Source organism: Taurulus bubalis (assembly GCF_910589615.1).
Source record: "Taurulus bubalis genome assembly, chromosome: 2".
Taxonomy (NCBI): Eukaryota; Metazoa; Chordata; class Actinopteri; order Perciformes; family Cottidae; genus Taurulus; species Taurulus bubalis.
In genome coordinates this window covers 29,319,615-29,342,552 of record NC_136590.1, presented here as the reverse complement: position 1 = coordinate 29,342,552, position 22,938 = coordinate 29,319,615, and the positions used below count along the sequence as shown (strand labels likewise).

Genomic DNA, 22,938 nt, shown 5'->3' with positions numbered 1-22,938 from the left:
GATAATCACTACAATGAATCAGTGTTGTGTAGAGAGTCTATCAATTGTTGGGTACTTCAGTATATTTTCTAAAGTACACATGTTTCTTATTGTGGATTCCAGGAAGAGCTAGAAGCACCTTGGTGGCAACAAATTGATAATAATCCAGATAAAAAATGAAATGCTGCACAGTTATCGTTAGTTCTTAGTTAAGATAAGCGCTATAAAAGTTTGAGTTATTATTATTATTATTATCAAGCTTTAGTGCTCAAATTGTTGAATCGAGATTAATTACATTTTTTTTCACTTTTATCTATCGTTTTCTGCTTTATTCAACTGAGAGCACTATAACTAATTGTTATTGTAAATAGATTTTGAACTCCCCATTATCTTAGCTATCTTTACAACATAGGAGAAAAATGTCTAACACTAAATCTAAAATTAGAAGCATTTTTTTTAAAATCTCTTGGTTCAGACTAAATATAATTAATTGGATAATGATAATAGACAATTTAAGCTTTCAATGGGATTAAATGGCGTTAACTTGTAAATTAAATAATTCTGCCACACAATCAATCCAACTGCTGGTCTGATAAATGAGCAATACCCAAATCAGTTATATTACTAATATGCTATCTCAGACATCCCTGACATTTTACCTGAGAGTGTAGAGTATCCGACCATCGTTCCAGATACGAAGCATGCGATTGGGTGTGGTGATCCAGTGGGCGTCGGCCTTCTTCGAGTTGCGGAAAAAAGTGTCTGGGATCCAGATCTTCCCAACCATGTTGCTGTTGAGACGTAGGACCTTCATTGTGCTGTTGAATTTTAACCTCCTGTCGTACCACGTCTGAGCAAAAAAGATGTCGATAGTGTATTCCTGAAGACAGACAAAACAAGGTTTTTACCTGAATTGTTATGTTAAAGTTTCAGTTTAAAGGCTGAATATGCTTTATATAAAACACCCAAGATAAAACTCTCCGTTTGTCAAGTAACCCTTGCAAACACTATTGTTTACAACCAGTGATGTCACCAATATCTGGCTCTTAACTGCAATGTGCAATGATATCAAATTGTGTATTGCAAAAGGACTGGTTCTTCTGTCTGAGGGGAACTTTTCTATAGCAGTGGAAACTTACTGCTGGGACACATTTGCAGGCACTTTTCTCTTCAAACATGAGGGTTTCTATTCAGACCAAGAATACCTTTTGTCCATCCTAAAGAGTTCTGTTGAAAAAGACCATCTTGAAGCCCTCAACCTGAAAATTAAATGTTCAACGGAGCAATTCATAATTCCCCTTGTTTGGCTCAAGTGTTATCTAACCTCATAACCTGCTTGGCAGCACTTTGTCCTGAGCCTGACAACACCTTATGTCTCCTATTCAGCCCTTGTGAGAGCCGTGTTAGAATGTAGGTATGAGAGATGAAAAGCGGCATGGGCAGAGTTGAAGAGCTGAGGTGAGATGTGGTCTAATGTGAGAGGGAAGGGAGACACAGTGAGTGAGAGGGATCTATCGGCCTTTCATATTCATTTTGTTATTCAGAATGGTTGGCCCTGAGGTTCAAAGTGAAGTACAGCATGAGAGAAACAAAAAAATCAGGGGATTTGTGTGCAAGAGGGCATAGAGGCATTGACTTCCGGACAAAGCTTAGCCCAATAATAAAGTGTAAATCCATGCCAAAGAGTCCAAAATGAGATTTTAAAAACAGCATTTTCACCAGGCTACATTCCCATCCTTTCAACAAAGGACAGGCAGAGAGTTCAAATCCAATGATGAGAGAAAGATTAAATGCCTTAGGATCTGTGCCCTGCTTAATGTGATGAACATCATTTTTTTTTCTAACCTACATTTTATACTCTGAGATATTTCACAGAATCACACTTCTTTCAACACAAACAGCTGCATTCATCCAAGAACACCTAAGAACTGTTCATAGCTAGTGGCTGCAAAGCGTACATTTATGATTCTGTTTCTTCTTCAAATCTCTTCCTCTCCTTCTAGCTGTTGGTCTGTCCTATCACTTCCCCCTCTCTAACATGAGTTACAAATTGGCCACATTTCAAAAGACTCCTCCTGCATAATTAAAAATAAAAAAATGTGTTAATGCTTGTATACTCTTTAGAAAAATCTACCGACCACATTTGTCATGTCAGTGTGAAACGCTCTGGCCAAACCAGGGTAATTACACATGAATGTGAAGCGATCAGTCATCGTTTCATGTCAGTGAGATGCCCTCGTCACACCCTTATGTGAGCGCAAACACACGTTTTCTAACTGATCCCATCAATGCTTCTCTTTCAACTTCACTGTGACTGCAGTTATTGAGAGTGGGTGTTTTAGCTAAGACTAAGTGAAACGGAACGCCACCACCATGGAGAGCAGACTGCTCTGCAGAATAACAATAGAAGTGGGTTCTCAGCAGGGACGTGCTACAGAAAACAATGACACATAAAACAACGCCTATGTGGGATTTTCAAGAGACTCTGATTTGCTAATCCTTCTTTCTATCCAACGAAATATTTTTCCCTCTCCACCATCAGATGAACTCTTCTCTTAGTCGTCACTGCAGAATGGCAGCTATATGTATTCCATTAATATTCCCCAGTTTTCATTTGTTACTGTGCATTGTTACAACATTAGCAATGCCAATCAATGAAAAAACGTGGAGTAGAATCTTTCTATCTGAAACTGAGAGCTGAAATTCAGTTCAAACATGTCACATTGTTATTTATATTAATAGGACCACACTGGTACGTATCGGTTTTGGAAGCTGGTACTGAAAAAAAAAAGCAGTGCTCCCACTCATATTGGCTGAGGCTGTTGTGCATAAACAAAAGCTACACAGACTTGACTGTGTGGACATAAAAAGCTTCTTGCATCTTGAAGTAATAAAGTGGTGAAAGAAATAACATGATTTTATTCACTTTATTATATTGTTACTTTAGCCGTTGTACTCAGCTGAACAATGAGATAAACTGTAATAGGACCAATACTGGTGTTTCTAAAATGGTTAGCAATATAAGAATTAATAAATGGTTTCCTTTACATACTTTACATGTTTTGTATGCAACCTTTTAATTAAATAATGGTTTCTCAAACACAAACAGCATTGTAGTTGGTGAACACAATTACATTTAGCACAACAAAAACACAACTCAAATGTGTCACTTTCACCATTGAAACAGATCACATGTTCAAAAGCAAAACATGTCTTTAAACCAGATCCAAGGAAAATAACAACCTGGTATATTGATTTGAATACACACAGAGCTCAGGTGACACCTCAGATTGTCGCTGATGCAATGGCAACCACAAAGTGCGAACATCTTAGGTTTTGCCAACAAACAGAGCCATTTGCAAATATGCTGCTTTTGAAATCTGGCCCATGTGTTCAGCAACACAATTGTTCAACTGTTTATCAGCCTTTCTAAATTTGAAATAAGAGGTGTTTAATGCAGCATAGATGCAGGAAATGGATCGCATGCATCCCCTCTGGTGCAAAGGCCAGTGCTGTAGTTAAGTAACTGATTGACACCGGCATTGTGTTGCAACACCACAAGGGCAGTGGGGCAGAATAGTGATTATGTGGACCAACCAATCCACCATGACAGCAAGCATCTGCTCTGCTGAAGTGTGCTTGAGCAAGACAGCGAAACCCTGCCAGCTCCAGAGATATAACCTCTGGATCATTATGCACTCAGCTCCCTGAGGATGGAGGAATTTTTTTTTCATAAATATCCTCCATTAGTTATACATGCCGTTTCAGCCTGGTTATTGATAAAAACATTGCCATACTAACACTATAGTCCAGTATTACTCACCATATTGATGGCATTTACTGGGCCGATGCTGTTGACAAACATGTCTGTCTGGATCACTGTTGGTTTCACTGAAAAGATGAAAAAAAGCACAAGAATGTCAGTTTTATAGATGAGCAATTATTTATCATACACAATACGTTTCAGGACGTTTTCTGATCAGTTATGTCTACATCTTCAGCATCAATGAAGAAAACATGGAAATAACCTCTTTGTTGTGAATGTGTGAACACAAAGCTGCTGGACAGCATCACTGCTCAGTTAGCGTTCAGTGGTATTCCATGTTAGGTTTTATCTGACACCTGATTGACAGGTGCGTATGATGTGCATATGATGAAATCAGGAGAAAGTTTTGAATGATTGCACACGGTCTACACTAAGTTCAGGGAAAATGCAATCAAATGCAAGATCATGGATCTTTATCAGGCATCACATTCACAATATGAAACCACATCTTTATACTGAAGCCACATGCTAAAATCCATCAAATACAATAGAAAAATGAAAATTAGAAATTCAAAAGGTGCATTGCAATAGAACCAATAGAGATGAAAAAACACTATATCTTACTTTCCTTATATAATATGAGAAAAACATATCAAAATATTTTTTCAAGCCAATATGTCAATACATTTCTAGTGAAGACAAATGTAGAAAACAATCTTCTTTCAGATTTGTATTCTTTATCTATTATTGTTGTCACGGTTTGGGGTGTTTGTTTTGGTGTTTGATTTCCTAAACTAAGACAATGTGGATTTCATATTTTTGTAATTGCTGGCTTAATTCATTTTAGGTTTGTGTGAATGATAGTCAGTTCACTCCAGAATATACATTAAATTACATAAATGAAATGATCCCACTTTACTTTTATGACACTGTATTACATTATCGTGATTTAACTAGGTGTAAGATGTGTCAGATGGCGCTAATGAAATGGAAAATCTTGTTCCTTTGTCTGCAAGGACACTACATCAGAGCCTACAGGGACAATTTCTTCAAACAGGCCTTCTGCCAATGTCAGAAAACCCCATGCATTATCGGTATTTACTGACAAGCTCTTGTCCTATTTCCCACAATACCTTTGTGCCCTCTGCAGCATCCCATCCATCCCTTTCCTACACTCCTATGCTTCAGGCCTGTGAGCTCTTCTCTGCAACCAATCCGTTACTGTCTTTTCTCAAAGACCTGCTGAGGCCGGGTGCTCCCACAGTGACGCACATTTCTGTTGGAAGTGCCTCGTAAATATCCTGACTTGACAAGATTTGAGGAAGGATTATAATGCTGAGCCCAATGGAGATGAAAAAACAAGCAGCGGTTAAAAAAAAAAGAGGAAACTATTTAATATTGACATACAAACACTCAACTCTCAACTAGACTTTGAAGACTGGGTGCTGAATCCTTAATGGAGATGATAAAGAGGGGAAGACTAGGATAGCACCCCAATTTGACTTTTTCTAATATTGCCACACGGATGTATGGGGCAAGAATCCCTTATCCAGCGTGTATTGTTTGGAAATTGCCAGAATACACGCTGAATAAGGGTTGTCTTGCCGGAAGTGTCCATGTGGCAATATATAAAAAAGGAAGATTGGAGTGCTGTCCTATAGTCTTTCCTTTGTTAAACTATTGAACGTTGCACTCTTCATGTATAAATGAATTATCTTTGCGTGAGCACTCGCACGTGTACATCTGTCCACCGCCATGCATTACACCTTGGTGTCTGCTGCCTACACTTGGTGAGATGGGCAGACGTCAGAAGCAGTTTGGCTCAGGAAAGTGGAAAGCTTGGTGTCAAACAGACGGCCGGGCTCTGTCAGACCTTCCAAGTCAGCCTGGATCACTGCACTTGCGTGCACTTCTCTACAATGCATATCTTTATGGATGACTGGACGTTATGTCTGAGAACAGAGTCCGGGTTAAGATATGGGCGCAGGAGTGAGTGTGAGCGATAGCTACACACAGTAGAGGGGGTTACACAGGCACACATGCATGTTCATTGCACCCCCGCACCTTTGCACACATATCTTCAAACAAAATCACACACACACAGTTGTTGACTACCACTGACTATGAATACTAGTGCTTATTACTCTTTTAGCATGATTAGAATTTGTGTGAAAAATGTGATGCAGAACATATGTAACCCTAGACTGGATTATTGGTAAAATCCATATAAATACACATACATAAAATACATAAAATAGTAATGAATACAAAACAAGGTGTATTCTTGTATACAGCCAACTGGAAAGTGGATGTCTTTCATAAAAGCACAAATAGATCCCAAGGGAACATTATTCCAAGATGCCAGTAAACATACAGAGGCTGAGCTGAGTTTTCTAACTTGCTGTCTGAGACATCATAATACATGCAACACAGCCACCACAGGCATCTGTCACGACCGGGTGTGGTGGGGCAGACACTCAGAAGCAGAAGAGACGACAGGATTCACGGTTAGGGAAAATCAAAAAGGTATTTTACTAAACAAAGTCACACACAAATATAAGACTGGTACGGGTAACAAACACTAGAAAACTAACAACTGCAGCTTGAAGGCGATGTACATACATGGAAGACAAAGAAGACAATCCTGCAACTGATGAGGTTGACAGCTGACAGTTTTGTCCAGAGAGCTTTTAGCGAACATTCCAATTAAAATGCACTTAAAATATTGATAAAAATGATTGTATGTTTTAATGGTGTTAAACTACTACTTATATTAATAAAGACTAGGGTTGCAAAATTCCGGGAATATTCAAAGTTGGAAACTTTCCACGGGAATTAATGGGAATAAACGGGAATATACAGGAATTAACGGGAATTAATAGGAATAAACTGGACATTTTTGGGTAATTTAACTGTATTTACCTTGTCATAAGCAGACATGCATGCACACATTTATAATACAACTTTTAAAAATTACATTTTTGACTTTTTTGACATTTTGTGAGTAGAACTTTATTCTTTCATCAAACAAGAAAAACATGAACGTTGAATAAAAAAGGTGTATTTCCTATGATCACCGCCCCCCAACCCACATTTTTTTGTTGCGAGCTATAATTGAAATCTCTATCTGTCTGCTATACCGCTCTTGGCCTCTACGCAACTCGGCGCTCGCAACACTGATGACAAAGACGTTCAAAAACAACAGAACGTTTTATGTTTACGTTTATGTTTCTGGCAGACAATGTTCCCAACCAGCTGCATTCAGGGTCCAGCTGAGCTAGGCGTACATAGTCTTTTTCTCAACTACATTTAAGTTCCCTGTTATATGCTTTTGCAAAAAAACGTAGGCACATTTTTATTTTTCAAAATTCCCGTGGAAAATTTCCGCCCCTTTGCAACTCTAATAAAGACAAAGTTATCATGAGTGTCAGAGTGGAGATGTTTTCTCTGTCATCTGCTACCTGTTTAACAAACTGCATTTTATACTGTGATGTGTCCTGCTTATACGGGCAGGATTGATTTCTACCAGCGGAATGCGTCTTATTTATGTATAATTTACGTCGATTTGTTTTGAAATTCTGATTGTGACATCATTATAAAATAACCCACAATATAAAAATAGTTTCTCTTCATTACGTGTTGTAAAAAAGTGTTTCCCCTCTCCAGCTCTCTGATTTTAATTACATACATAATAAAAGTTATTGAGGGAAACAACAGATCAAATCTTTGAAGACAGTTGTTGGAGGTCCTTTTGTTGTTCAGACCTACAATGAACATATTTTAACCAGATGATAAGAAAACAGATCTAATATATAACTTGAGTTTAATCTGTGATTTCTTTACTCTGGTATGAAACTCCAGCGATCAGTCCGCTCAGCTGCAGCGTCCAATCAAATAACAGATGAACAGTGAGGGGGCGTGTCCAGCGTTAAAACACTTCCTGGAAGCTCGCTCTCGGTGCTCCTCGATCATGACTCCTCGATCATGACTCCTCCGATTTCCCTCCTTGCTCCTCGCTCCTCGATCCTCCGAGCAGAATAAGAGCTTTGGGATGGCCGTCAAGATGGCGGCGCAGAACCACTTCCGGTTCAATCAACGATCGAGGCGCAAGGAAACGACAATTTAAAGACTTGGGATGTACCCAGGGTGTTACAGCATCCCAGTGAATGGCTGAACAAATTAGCTCATAGAATAACCAAATACAGCTCGAGCATGAGCAATTATATTGACCAATTAATTAAACTCATTGTACACCCTCATGTTTTCTCCATTGCACTCTATATATGTGAATTAAATCAAACAATATATTTAGTTTTAGAAGGCAATGACTTTCCATTAAAGCTATGGATGTATTATGATTTAAGAACTAAGGATTTTCTCCATTTCTCTATCTCTCTCAATGTCCTATTTGCTTCATTTTTCATATGTACAGTAGACTCCAGGGGCATTAAAATTAAATGAGCATCACAATTGACTTCAAAGGCAGAATGTGGCACATTTAGAAATGAATCTAAATCTACAGCATTTCAGCAATGTAAGGAGTGGAGGAGAATCTTCACTTTGCCTTGGTATGGTTGGTTGATTGGTTGGTGGATCAGATGACAGTATAGCCAGCTAATTATAACCCCTCTGTAGCTGTGTAACTTGGCAGCAGCTGGAATACCACCAGTGAGCAAGATCATAGTGCGTTTGAAGATGATAGTTAAGTCGGTGGCAGCCAGTCGCCCAGCTACCCAGTGGCTCTCTGGGCTGATGCCGCACCTCAAAGCAGATCTGAGCTGCTCTTCAATTTAAAGCACAAGCTCACGTCTAAAGTCTTAAGAATAAAGAGGCTACCCTTCATGAAATGTGTCAAATTATATGCAGCATTGTACACATTGTATATGAAACCATGAAAGCAGACTGACTGTATACATCATGTTAATCAGCTTGAACAATTCATTAGTCATGCTTTAAAGCTGCATCAGGTCAATTCTTGGCAGTGGTACTCCAGCTTAGTCGTTGCCTTTTTCCACCAAAGATAATTGGCCATGTTTGTGGTGGAGATGCCAGTGAGGGATTGTTCTGTTTTTGTCGCAGTAGAGAAGCCTAACGGTGCTCCCTCAAGGAAGGGTTTGAAACCTGGGTGGGATAGCAATAACCTCTCAGTAGCAAGTGTGAGGAAGCAACTGATGAGGTAGCACATATGTTCCCTCCATAGGTCATCAGTGGAGGTAGTAGTGACAAATACCACCGCACATTTTAAATTGGGGGAAAACAGGAAAACATTTTTGCAGCACCGCAGCATCTGAGGGGTTACATCACTGCTATGTAACAGCAACTTCCTGCTAGGAAATTTAATCAAATCTATTCTTACCATTTGCCGCTTTAATACAGCACTAACCTGTTCCCTTACAGTACATGGCGAAGCAATTCACGGCTTGCATATAAAGTGGTATGTCTGTATTATTCTGTAAGAGTATGTGACAGGTTCTGACTTAAATCAATTTCCCGGGAATGCTGACCCATGAATCATCAAGTATTCAAGGGTACTGAATATCTCCCTATTCTGCTCTTGCAGATGTACGCGACAGGCTTTAGGATATACGTGCACTTGTGCAGACAATGGAGCCCTGCCCAGCTGTCTTTCAAAGTGAAGGGAGTAAGCTACTTGTCTCTTTCTCACATCGACAAGACGAGGCTTGCTACCACGAACATAATGCATGTATGTACATTGCCACAAGTAGACATTATTTATAGTCAGCCCGGATGCCCGTCAACACACAAGGACACCGTGTACTACCCAGTATCGAGTAACAATGAACTCTATGCTGTGCATATTAAATCCTTCATGTTCAATTTCTACACCCAGTGAATAGACCATCCAGTGCAATTAAAAAGTAATTATTTCCTATTATTTTTTCCAATTTGCAACAGAGGTAATCAAAGGGTATCAGTTGGCATTACTAACATTATTACTAGCTACCACCAGAGGTGAGGCAAGTCACAAGTCAAGTCAAAGTCCTAAACATTGTGTTTTGAGTTGATTTAAATGTAATGCAGAGTAAAACCGAGTAACAGTAGAGTAGACTTTAAGAAATAATAAATGCTTTTCAAAGCCTGTATTAACTACTTTCAAATAAACATTTAAGAGCCATCTGAGTAGGTGTGCCTTGGCATTTTATTCCTGTGAATAGGGTTGGTGTTTGATAGCATTTTATCAAGTCTAAATCCAGTTGCGGATCCAGAGAACAGCCAAGTTTCCTTTTGTTTTATCCACGCAGCATTATTGTTATTTTAAACTGGCAGGAGCAGCAGACAGCACAGACTAAAAGTGAGAGGCCTGCTAAACATAACTTTGTTTGTTCAATTTGACTGGCTGCTGCCAGATTATTTTCAAAAGTGTATCCGTTGTCAGGAAAAAAAAGTACTTTGTAGAACATGACTTTTAATCTGTGGGCTTTGGTTAGGAAAGCCCAGGTCATCAGGGTAGAGGCCAAGCAAAATGATGAGTCATTGGCATTAAGTTATTTTTTTTGTTTTGTTTTTATTGTAAAGTATGAAGTAAACATATTCCCCTTATTATGTGAGAAGCCCATGGATCTTAATGACTTCTTGACGGAAATCTCTGAACTCTTGGGCATATGAAATCATTTGAAAGCCCCCTGATAAATGACCATGCTATCAACCTAACCACAAGCCGGTCTTTAAAAAAAAAAAGGTGCCCAAATTCCAGTCCAGCTAACCCCCAATTAAAAATAAAATGTATTTTTTCTTTTTGCCTTTAGTGCTATTTAGTAATGTATTGGTGTGAGTTGCTGACTGTTAAATATATCGACCCTAGAAAGGTCTGCCTTCTCTTGGATACAATGGAACTAGATGGCGCTTGGTTTTGGGGTGCTCAAAGCATTGACTGAACACCAATGTCTCCTTCTAGATATCATGACCCAGTTACTGAAGATAAGCCACAGACCTTTAGCCATTTCATGTTGGAACTATCTTCTTTATACCGTACCAAACTTGTCAACCATAGGTAGCACTGTACAGAAGAAAGTGTACATCTATCCTCGATAGTGCTAGCACATCTAGCACCACTGAGCTAGCTGACGTTACAGCTCAGAAAACAATAGCCAATGTCTCCAACACTTGGGGAAAAAAAGTATTATGGAGTTTGTGGTGAACTGTCCATTTTAAGATGCAATTCTACCTAATTATTATCCGCCAGGAAAGTCATCAATCGGTTGTGTGTCTGTGTTCATCTGTCCTTGGCAAACTACTTTGTGGTTCACTTGGTCTTTTGTTTGGTGCATGTTAACCACTGACAGCTAACGGAGCTAACGATACACAGACTGCTGTACATCACCATTCCTACACGGGCAGACAGCCTGATGCGTTTGATGTAGATTGTTTAACATGTCTTGTACGACAATTTCGACCCAAATGCCTGAATTCATCCCCTTACGTTTTCGTGTTTGATTGAAGTTTTGTTTACGATGTGTTTTTTTTTATGTTAGCCATTGTGGGTTGGATTTATTCAATCAAACAATACAGCAGTAGGGATGGGTATCGTTTTCTTTTCTTCTTTTCGATACCGGTGCTAAAACGCTACTTTTAAAACGATACCGGTGCCTAAACGATGCCTGAACCGATACTTTTTTATTGCCATGGCAATTTTTTTTTTCAAATTGAACAATATATTAACTGTTTAGAGTATACTATACATATACATAAATAAATACAAAACACTTGACTTCAAACTACAGCTTCAAACTTTTTAACTTCAAACTATAAACAATATATACAAAAAAAACAGACAAAAAGCATCAGGTGGCCTGATAGGGAACGTGTGCAACAGAACTCCACTCTGAAACTGTTGGATTCTACAAACTCTGCTGCTTTACTGGACTACATGTCATCATTAATATCAACTGGGAGAGCTTTTCTGAACCAGACAGAGCTGCTCTTGAATTCGGCAAACACCAAGGAATCGAGGAAGAAACACGTCTCCTAATAATCTCACTTTGTGTCACGGCTTGGAGCGTTTCTCAGCCGGTGTTCTTGCCGGTCAGCTGCGGTTTCTCTGCTCTGACGTTGACTTCCATCAGCGAAACAGACGTTTCTAGCAGCAAGTGTAGAGTTTAAAGTTCGGGAGTCTTTTCCCTCTCTAGAAACTCTGCAGCTTTCTCGTCCAGATTCCAGCATTTAAAACAGACGTTTCCTCAACAAGGTTTGGTGGAGAAAACGAAGCGTTTCTCTCTCGGAGTTCAGCTCTTCTTCTTTACATACAGTTGTTTTGTTGCATTTGCTGCACGTTGCGTTATTCAAATCTTTTTTTGCAAAATAAAGCCACACTTTTGACCGTTTATCTTTCGGCATTTTTTCTGTTAAAAGGTTGATGGCTAGTTGTAGCTATACAACCCGCTGCCAGGACGGACTCATCAGAGTAGTGTAAACAAAGTATTTAAATCAGCTCAGGCACCAAGAGGAAGCACCGAAATCTGCGTTGCGTTTCGGTCAGGTAGGTACCGGTCGTATAGGCCATAGTGGCACCGGTTTTCAGTACTCAACCATATACAGCAGTGCTCTTTGCAGACAAACTGGGCCGAGAGCCGCAGTATACCAAGTGCACGTTTCTAGTCGCTCCTTGATTCTACAAAAAAGGAGAAAGTCTTCCCTAATTTATTAACTAATTTTATGTATTTCTTAGCGACAATTTTGAGAAAGAGGAGTGTATTTTGGGTTTGGGTTCACACCGCTGCACAATCATGGATTATAGGCGACAAGTGAGAACAAGAAAAGTTTGTAAGTAATCACAGGCGCTACATCTTTTTTCTACAGTTAATGTACAAAGTGCTTGGGTATGGGCCTGTCTGTCAGATAATGAGTGTCCGACATAATCGTGTCCGATTGCAACTTTTGGCCATTTCTTTGCGATTCTGCATCTCAACAAATCGTCTGTGAAAAATCAGTACCAACCTCCAATGTCAGGTCTCAGTTTGTTGTCATATCCATCTAGTAGGCTGTTTAGGATGTGTGTGACGTCACTCTCGAACACTTTGGGAGTCAGCACCCACGTCTTGTTAGCCACCTCATCGTCCTCATCGTTCTGGAAGGAGCTGCAAGAAGGAGAGAGAAAATAAATGCATGCAATTAATAATGTATTTTAAAATAAGAGCAAGCAGTGTTGTTTGTACTGTGCTCTGCGTTCTTTCTAAATACATACTAGTAGCTTAGAGGCAAGGTAAGAAGGGATATTTTCAGGTTTATCTTAATCACGTTATAGCTAATAGAGAAACACTGAAATATCCTTCCCTTTCAAATTTGTTTATGGGATTTCTTGGGAAACAAAGTAGGTTCACCACTGAAAAAATCATTTCGTAGGATTGATATATTAATTATCTACGGTACACAACAGCATGCATTGTTCACACTATAAGGTTATCATTAATCAATGATGTTGGCTTGGTCAACTGCCTGATTTTTTTTCCGCTCGGAGATGTCTGTGTTCTTGCAGCAATGCCATCTTGTGCACACATTCTAATTTGAAAAAAGTCCTTGAAACATGGTTCTTTGATTCAGATTTGTTCATCTACAGCCTGGACAATTTAGTATATGTGTGAAGAACCAACCAGTATTTCAAGAACAATTATTTCATGCATTTAGACCACATCAGATAAGACAAGATAAGCTCTTGGATTTTCAGATCATTTGCATTCCCTCCATCTCCATTTTTTTATTTTTTTATTTCATAATCCTATGGTTCTGAGTTTTGTTCCTGACATAAAACACTTACACATTCAGAAAATACTTAAGCAATCGTAGCCTGAAAATGGCACAATGCTCGTACATACGTGCTAATCTAAAAGGATATATAATATTATCTATATATGATCAATTATCTATATAGTTTATGGCAAATTATGCTTTCTCAGAGGGGACACATGACTAGATCAGGGGTGGCCAACCAGTCAGAGACTAAGAGCCACATTTTTTACTGTGTTACTGCAAAGAGCCACATAGCCACATCATACCCCCCCCCCCCGAGCCAAAAATTTAAATGTCTCTGTTACTACGACATAAATCCATTTAATTTAGGGTTAAGAAACCAACATTACTCTATCAAAGATCAAACTTAAAACAGATCAAAATAACAAAGTCAAAGATTAAACACACGTTATTATATTAACTTTGTTCAAAGCTTTTTTGTCACAGTTGAGAAGGACATAACTCTAAGAACATGCATGTGGTCTGGGGCAGTGGTTTAACTGATCTGGCTGCAGGACCCACCATCACCCTGAATGACAAGCCGCGACCAAAGCGAGGAACATTTTCAACTTCTCAATTTGATTTAATGAAAATATGGCACCTAGGTTTGAACCTGAGATAGTATCACAGTATGCCAAACAGAAATATTCCCTTTCACACTCAATTAAAAACCCAAAAGTGCTTCTTAAGGATACAAGGTAATACAACACACATAATAATGTTATAACTTCAGCCTTTTTGAACATAACAAAAAAAAGGTTGGGAATGAAGCAAACTATCACAAATAGTCCGATGTGTAAACTCACGCAAGTAAAGTGTGTTGTGAACGCAGCATTGAGGAGTGTGTGAATATTCAATTCAATTCAGTTTATTTTATATAGCCCAAAATCACAAATTAAAATGTGCAATCTGTACAAATAACATCCTGTCCCGGGACCTCACATCAGATCAGGAAAAACTCCCCAAATAAAGATAGTAAAAACCATTTCACAGGGAAAACAGGAAGAACCCTTCAGGAGAGCAACAGAGGAGGATCCCTCTCCCCGGATGGACAGAAGCAATAGATGTCATGTGACCAGAATGAACAACGTAACAGAGTTACAACACATGACATCAATATGACTGAAATTGAATAAATTGCACTCTGCCGCATTAAAAAATCCCTTCAAAATAACGGGTCCGCGAATGACTGAAAACGGGTCGCAAATGACTGAAAACGGGTCCGCGAATGACTGAAAACGGGTCCGCAAATGACTGAAAACGGGTCCGCGATTTCATGGCTTTCAAGCCGTCGCGCCTTGATTTCGACACCGGTGGTCTAAAGTATTTGCAAAATCAAAAAAAAGATAAAAAAAAAAAAAAAAAAAACTTCGATATGAACGCAAGAAACGCATGAAACCAGGTAAAGACCCGCATGCGGCTCGGGAGCCGCGGGTTGGCCAGGCCTGGACTAGATGATCTAAAGGAGATAATTCATTAACTGAGTTTTACACTGTTTGGTTTATTTTCCATGGAACATACATCAGGGCATATCAGTGTGCACCACCACGCCAGCTGAGAGACACTATCATTTATGTGACACATCGCTTTCATCATTAAATTGGTTCTCCCGGAAGACACTTTTTCCCATGGAGAGATCTTGCAAATGTTTAATTTAGGTAATGTGGTTAGATAGTCAGCAACTTTGTCTGCATCAGTCATGGAAACTAACCGCAGTTAAGACAGCAGATGTTAGCATTAATGTCAAGTAAATTGGCTGCAACATTAAATGCCCACCTGGACAGATTCATCACAAGGATTCATGGATTTCTTCCTCCTCAAGACTGAAACAAGTTCAGTAATGGCCCCTCTTTCAAAGTGAGATGTTTTGACTTGTGTAGGCTTCCATCCAACTTTCCCCCAACACTTGTGTGACAAAGGACTATTGAGATGAACTGATTGACAAAGAGCTGTGTGCTGTTTACACATAAAAAAGGTGGTAATCTCTTAAAGCAAAGGCACCTTAAGGTGTAATTGTCTGTATAGCTTGACATGCACTCAATTTACTAGGTTTCACTACTGCAAAAAGTAAAAACCATAATCTACCCATTGCTTCTCAAAATTGCCTTCATTTCATAAACGTTACAAAAAAATGTAAAGGAAGTGCATATTACAGTTAGGCCCAGAGTTTGAACGACAACCTCCACAATTATCTTAAAAAAAACAGCAAAATGATTGATCAAATTTGATCAAAGAAATTACCATTGACTCCCAAGCTTTTTATTCTTGGTGTATATCCTATCATACCACTTCTACAAAGCAAAGAGCTCAGATTCATAGATATGTGTATATTACAAGCTAAACGTATAATTGCCCTTAACTGGAGAAGTGTTGATGGCCCAAGAATTGGTATGTGGGTTAAAGAAATGGCCTCAAACATGTCAATGGAAAAGATGGCGTATATTGTTAGACGTAAACAAAATGTTTTTGATAATATCTGGGGACCTTTTTGGTATTTCTTAAGGCATAATACAAATGTTGGTGACTTGCTTCAGCAAGAACAGGCTCAGGGGGAGTAGGACAGCTGTCTGATTATGTACATTGACTAGTAGGAAAAACAACAACAAAAAAACACCCATTATTCAGTTTGTAAAGTATATTTTTATGTTTATGTTTCTTTTTATTATCTGTTTTTAATTTAACTATTATTTAGTTACTTTATTATTATGGGAGGGGGAAAAGGGGGAAAATGTCTGCTGTGTATTGGTTTGTTGATATTCAATTTGATGTGACTTGCAGACTAAAAATCAATAAATACATTGTTTAAAAAAAACAAAAAAAACAGCAAATGCTCTCCTTCAATTTCCAACTTGGTGAAAGAATTCTAATACGGGAAAGTTGGGTAGCTTGACGGCAGAAGTGTTTACCGAAGTGTAAATAGGTTTTTAGGGCCCCACAAGCTTATGTGAGAGCTGGAGAACACAAGCCAATTTTCCTAAGTTTACTTCCTCACCTCAGACATTTCAAACTGAAACGATAATGATGTCTCAAGAGCCCCTTACCACAAATACCACCACGGCTGGGCTGTAAATGTTGTTCCTGCTCTCCCAGACACAAGTAGGATCTCGGTAAATTATATGTCTGAAAAGGTTTGGTCTCCGATGGGATTTTCAAACAACCTCACGGTTTATATCTCCTACTATTTGTGTGATCCTCCCTGTATGCATATGCATTAATGAGATGCCTACTACACTAATTACATGGAGGTTGTGCCTCAGATGACAGAACACACTGATAACTAAAACGCATATGAGAGAGCATAGAGTTTGAAGAATCAGCCAACAGCAAGGAAGAGATTGAACAGCTTTCAGCAAAGTGTAAGAGCAATGAGAGGAAAAAGAGACTTCTGAATGAAATAATAAAGAACCATTAATGATGAAAATGAAAAAAAGACAGTTTCAATGGTAAAGCACAAGGATAGAGGCTCTGATAGCTTTCTCGTGTTCTTAGACTGGGTGCAGGGAATACTGTTTTGACCAGCATTCTTCCTTAGACTGCATTAAGTGCTATCCATCTACACCACCATACCAGTGGCTAAAACATGAAATTTTCATATTTTTTCTCAGGTGTAATCTTTTAGATGTGGGTAACTGGATATCATAAAATATATATGCAGGGAGCATCTGTCCCTGGCACTGACAGATGAGATGTATAGACAGCTCGATAAACAGGGCAGAGAAGGGTGTAAGAACTTGAAAGCTTTTTTGGGGGCTTTTAAGGTTGCTGTATTCCTCTCGCAGAGTAACTTTGTGCATATGGAAACACTCCAAAGACAAACAGATCAAAGGAAGAGCCATGTGTTCTCCACTTCAGGCAGATCTGAGGTTTTGCCTACTAATGCGATACCTGAGGATCCACAGAGAGGTCTGCTGTAGCGCATGTTAGGTGTGCGTGCCGTTAATGCGTTTTTTTTTTCATGCATGTGCATGTTCGCAGCTGCGTATGTAATGATGGAGAGGACTGGAGTCACATGTTGTGTTCACACCAACTCTGTTTGAGGGCAGTCTGATATTTTAATACATTCTACCCCTTCACATGTGGAGCCATCATCAATAAACACTCTCAACAGCTCGATGTGGAGCTGTCAAAACACCTCTCATTTAAAATCACGTCTCAGGTTTCCATGTAAAAGCAGCAGTGAAGCGCCCGAGCATCTGCAGTTTTGTACATTCATGAGCTGGTCTAAGTAGGGTAATGACAGCAATACCAGCTAGAGAAACAACTCTGTGTCGACCATTAGCACACACATGCGGTTCCCTTGAGCTATCATCTTTGCATGTTTTATACTGTACCTAATAAAGGAACCAAATCTAATGAACCCTTGTGCTAATTATCAACCAGCATGAAATTGGTGCTGCACCTATGGCAACAACACAATAAAACACTTGTGCACGTCAGACGTTGCTACAGCACAACCCTCCTCCCACAAGCTCTGCCATTAATAAAACAATACAACACGTTGAGCTGGCCACTTTTTTTTTTCATAATTCACTTTAAAAATGATGTATGTGCTTCTGATTAATAGATCATGCTGTTAATTTGCAAAAGAATAGCATCTGCTTTTTTGGTACTCACATCAAGAATAAAAAAAAAAAACCTGGACCGTCAATCTGCTTGCTTACTTACTTATAACTGACCTCAGGTAGTGAGAATAAGTGTAATTACAGGCTAAACTCAGAATCCCATAAATAAGTGAATGTTGGCATGCAAGGTTGACTTGTTTCTTTCAGCAATCAAGTAAGGCAGATTAGGCCAATTTGTTGGCAAGGTGGTGTATCAAGTTAGAAGGGCCAATCTGTATTACCATAGATAATATAAATGTGAGGTTTGGAAAAGAAAAGATGTCAACAGCAGCAACATTAAATATGAATAAATAATGAAGATCCTGTCTAATGTTGAAATATGAAAAATATATAATGAAATACATGGCAATCATAAAGGAAGTGATGGCAGGGTCCAACTCTGGGTGGGGTGACCTTTCGGTTTGCTTCATATGAGTGAGGATACAGTGAGCCAAATTCTCATACAACATCGACTGGTTAGTAATAAACTCTTCCATGTATACAAATTAGGCCATATACATGACCGTGTAGGGAAACCAAACCTCAGTGTTCTAGTTTGAACACACTCTCTCTCTCTCTCTCTCTCTCTCTCTCTCTCTCTCTCTCTCTCTCTCTCTCTCTCTCTCTCTCTACTCTAGTATCCTTATTCACCTTCTGTGTACCTGGGTCCTTAAAATAGAAACGCACAAACCCTTTCGGAGTAAAAGTAGTAGATCTATATTTATCCACAGGATCTCTTAGAATAAAAGGTAGAACTAGAGAAAGCCATAGTGAAAATGGGTGAATACTTTAAATCGGACACTCAGAAATAACAAAAGGCACGTTGTGTCCCAATATCCATGACTCTTCTTCAGGTTCCATGTGGATCTGTTTACTGGGCTGAGTAAAAGTGAGTAATAACCACTGTTATTAATTCACCAAACTCTATCCCGGGAATCTGAAACCACTCTGACCTTAATGCTCCGAGGCGATTAATACGACTAAATTGTAAACAAGAGGCAGCTATGAGAATAGTCATCTTCCACTGTCCTTTCAAATGGATGGGTAGAAACGGTAAAAGGTACATCAACTAGTCATTATGTTTGTCAACATTATACATCTCAACCCTTTCCAAGTGGTGACAAGAAGCAGATAGTGTGTGAGTGCTTGATCGAGCATAATACAAAGGATGGAAGAGCATTTACTAATAACCAAGTATAACTGGGTTTTGCATAACTGGAATGCTACAAGTGGCAGACTCAGGGTTTAATTCATTAAATTGGCACAAAATGTCTCATGAAATTGGTCACAATGTATAATACACTCAAAAGAATACTTAAAATCTATAGTTATTTTCATCAGTTGAGATTTCCGTGGGCCATCTTCATTTATTTTGTATTATGTCCATAGCATTTTCTTGCTAGCAAACTCATTTTACCATGTAGACCCGGAAATCTCATGTAAAAAAAAAAGAAAACGGAATATTTCATTTTATTTACTTTGTCATTATTTGTTTTATACAATTATGCCAACTATAGATAACTGTGTGGGTGTTTATGTTGCTCGTTAGGTATCTGTTGTTGTTTCTCTTGAGCCAAAACTACATTACATGGAGGTGCTTTTGTTACCTTATTGGATCCCCGCCTTGCTTGCATTGACACAACATGAGCTTTACAACATTTACATCTTAGGTGATGAGGGATAGAGTTAAATTCACAACACAACATGTTCACATCAAAGATATATTGTGAAGTGATGTTATAAAACCCTGACAGATTTAGAGAAGCTATGCCATATTGAGGATTATTCTTCACTTGAAATGGGAAAAAGATATGTTGTTAACGATCAGTATTACTCTGGTGGACCTACTAAGCTTTATATTGTTCCTATATGACAGATTATAAGAACTGTATTATTATTTTTGACAGGCATGAGAGGAAGATGTATACATTATTATTGTGTATATCAAATGTGATGCATTGACAGTTAATGTGACTTCAATGACACTAATAAAAACGAGCATGTCTTATTGGAATTTTGAACGACAACCCTGAAATCTGATTTACTGTAATGTCACATGTGTTTATCCGTGTCCATCTAACCAATATAGGCTTGTATTGATCCATGGAGAATATACATGTATTCAAATAAGTTTGGGTACAGTTATGGTTAGAAAACAGATACAAACAGAAAATACAAAATGTATACAAAAGCAAATTGCAGTGGGTCCAAAATTTTGATCATATGATGAATATCCACTGAAACCTAAATTGCGTTCACCAAACAGTAAACATCACTTGGCATAATGGAAAACAAAACCCTGAGCAGAGCACTTCCTCACTGTGACATCACTTCCTCCTGCGATGGCCATGCTATCAGGTTTTACTAAATCTCCCAGCAGACCCTATGTCTACATCTGGAGCCTAGTTATTGACTGAAGGAACAATACATTTGTTGATACATATCTACTTCTACATGAGGGAGGACTTTGCATTAGGGGTTCACGTATGGCGATGCAATCAGACATCACTGCACATAGTCATTTTCAATGAGTCACAATGAGGCCTTGAGAGACACCTTATGCAAGAGGTCTCATACAATAATCACAAATAGCGTTGCATGCAATTTACCGAGCAATTAGCTGTCTTTACAATGCAGTGGACTTGTATATGGACTATTTGAAAGATAATATATCTTGCTGTGATGGGGGGCGGGAACTAGCTTTAGACACATTTGTTATATCTGTACAGGTGTTCACATATATAGAGTTATCATTTTGCCTTGGTGTGATTATCTAAGAAGCATCAACATGTCACATGCCAGTTCAATTATGTATCGATCACTGATAAAATGTATAACCTGCAGATATATCTCAATTGTTGGAGTCATGCAATTGGGCCTGGTGTAGTGTTTACTCAAGCCTGTCGTGAACATTAACTTGTGCACACAATTAGAAATGCACAGGCCCGATAACAAAGCCTGGGCACCAGGGCCAGGGGCCCTGAGGTTTGCGATCAACATGACGCCGATTGAACGTCGTCCGATTTATCTGCCTCCTTTTCTCAGCCTCGAGCAGCACAAGAAGACGAAAGCATGTGTGTGTGTGTGTGTGTGTGTGTGTGTGTGTGTGTGTGTCTGTGTGTGTGTGTGTGTGTGTGTGTGTCTGTGCGTGCGTGCGTGCGTGTGTTCAAGATAAGGATGACTCCATATGTGTTATCCTTGTCCTTATTGTGCCTTTCTGTGTGTTCTCTGTGTGATTGTCTGCCATTTTGAAATGTTTTTTATTTGTATTTCAAATACGTGAGATGAATCATACCCTCATCTACACTCCATTCCAAACGACTGTTTGCATAAAGATGTTCGAGTTCTGCCACATCCAACACCTGCGTTTAAAACGAGGCTCTCTGGCTCTTAGAATAGACCTGATCCTTCAAAGACAGCTTAGCAGGGACTATATGTAGCCTTAGCTCCCAGCAAATTAGCCTGCCACTATGCTATTTCTAACGCTGGACAGATTGTGAGAGCTACTGGCCTCTTCCAAGACACGTTTAACTGCAGAATGCACGGTATTAAATCATCTGATTTCCACATCCGATTATTTAAGTCAGACTGTAGCTGTTCGTCGCTTTCGTTTTCTGTAAAAAGAAGACACAAATTCTCCCAGTAATGCGATGCATGCGTCGCTATAGGTATCTAAAAAAATGTATATCACACTCCCATGTCGAACCACGATTAAACATGTGATCTATGCGCAACATGCCTCGGTTGTATTCCTCATCAAATTAGATTCCCCTCAGCTACCTAATCGCCCAGGATCGACCACCAAAAGCAGGGTTGTGTCGGCATTAGATGGGATGCAACGCAAACAAAATTACGTGTTGTTAAAATAAGACACACGGAACCCAACAAAGCCGACACAGAATCGCGGATTCGAGAGCAAACATAACGACGTCGACGGCTTACCTTGTAGGAAGATTAACGGCAATAAACACCCAGAGAAACAGCTTCAGGGGGAGGGAAGGCTTCGCCATTGCTGTCGGGCATTTGGAGGCAAAATTCGGCGGAGCCATCATCAGCACCATCTTCGTTTCCTCTTTATTGCAGATGGACGTGTCCGTCTATTTACTGTGTTTCCTCTCTACGATACATTACGCACGTTAGCGGCAGCGGGTCTACAAATCTAGACCCGAGGCGGACGCGCGGTGAAGTGAAAATCAGCCAAAACAATAATCGATGCAAGTAGAAAGCTTGATTTCGCGTCGCTTGTTTCTTTTTTTTTTCTTCTTTTTTTTTTCGTGTCTTTTGGCGAATCTTCAGTCTAGCAGGGCCCTTAAACAAACGGCCACAGACGGCGAACCCCCCTGTAATATGCTATTCTAACATCGAGCAGCCGAAAAAAAAACAGAGGAGCCTCAGTCTGAATGCAGATTAACACTGGGGTCAGAGAGGAACTGATGCACGTTGCTGCAGCACGGATCAACACATGCGTGGTTTCACCAAGCGGAAGCAGGGCTGCACTGACTAGGGTAAAAAAACACTTAGCTTGGTGCTACAGGGGAAAACAATGGTAGTTTTATGTATTACTGCTAGCACACAATTGGTGCATACCATGTAAAGACTCCACATATACAGTATACACACACACATATATATTTATTATTATTATGCTGCATATATGTGACACAATTTGTTAGGTAACATCCTGGGGCCCTTGGTGTGTGTGTGTGTGTGTGTGTGTGTGTGTGTGTGTGTGTGTGTGTGTGTGTGTGTGTGTGTGTGTGTGTATGTGTTTCCCTTTATGCCATACACATCTATTTAAAATCCTAAATGAGCCGCAGCCCTGAGTCCAGTCACGCTTTCAGCACCTTG

The 22,938-nt window shown here is 39.3% G+C and overlaps 1 protein-coding gene across 1 annotated transcript in view; it reads right to left on the bottom strand.

Annotated features, from left to right (window-relative positions):
• gabrg2 (gamma-aminobutyric acid type A receptor subunit gamma2) overlaps positions 1 to 22,371 on the bottom strand; it is a gene marked incomplete at its 3' end in the record, with an annotated part of 50,527 nt that extends 28,156 nt beyond the window's left edge. The window contains exons 1-4 of the mRNA XM_079235894.1: positions 22,033 to 22,371; positions 12,701 to 12,840; positions 3,803 to 3,870; positions 639 to 859 (exon numbers count right to left, since the gene is read on the bottom strand). Coding sequence (XP_079092020.1) covers positions 639 to 859; positions 3,803 to 3,870; positions 12,701 to 12,840; positions 22,033 to 22,151 — 548 coding nt within the window. The 5' untranslated portion in view covers positions 22,152 to 22,371. The remainder of the gene's footprint in view (positions 1 to 638; positions 860 to 3,802; positions 3,871 to 12,700; positions 12,841 to 22,032) is intronic.
• Positions 22,372 to 22,938: the final 567 nt, after the last annotated feature.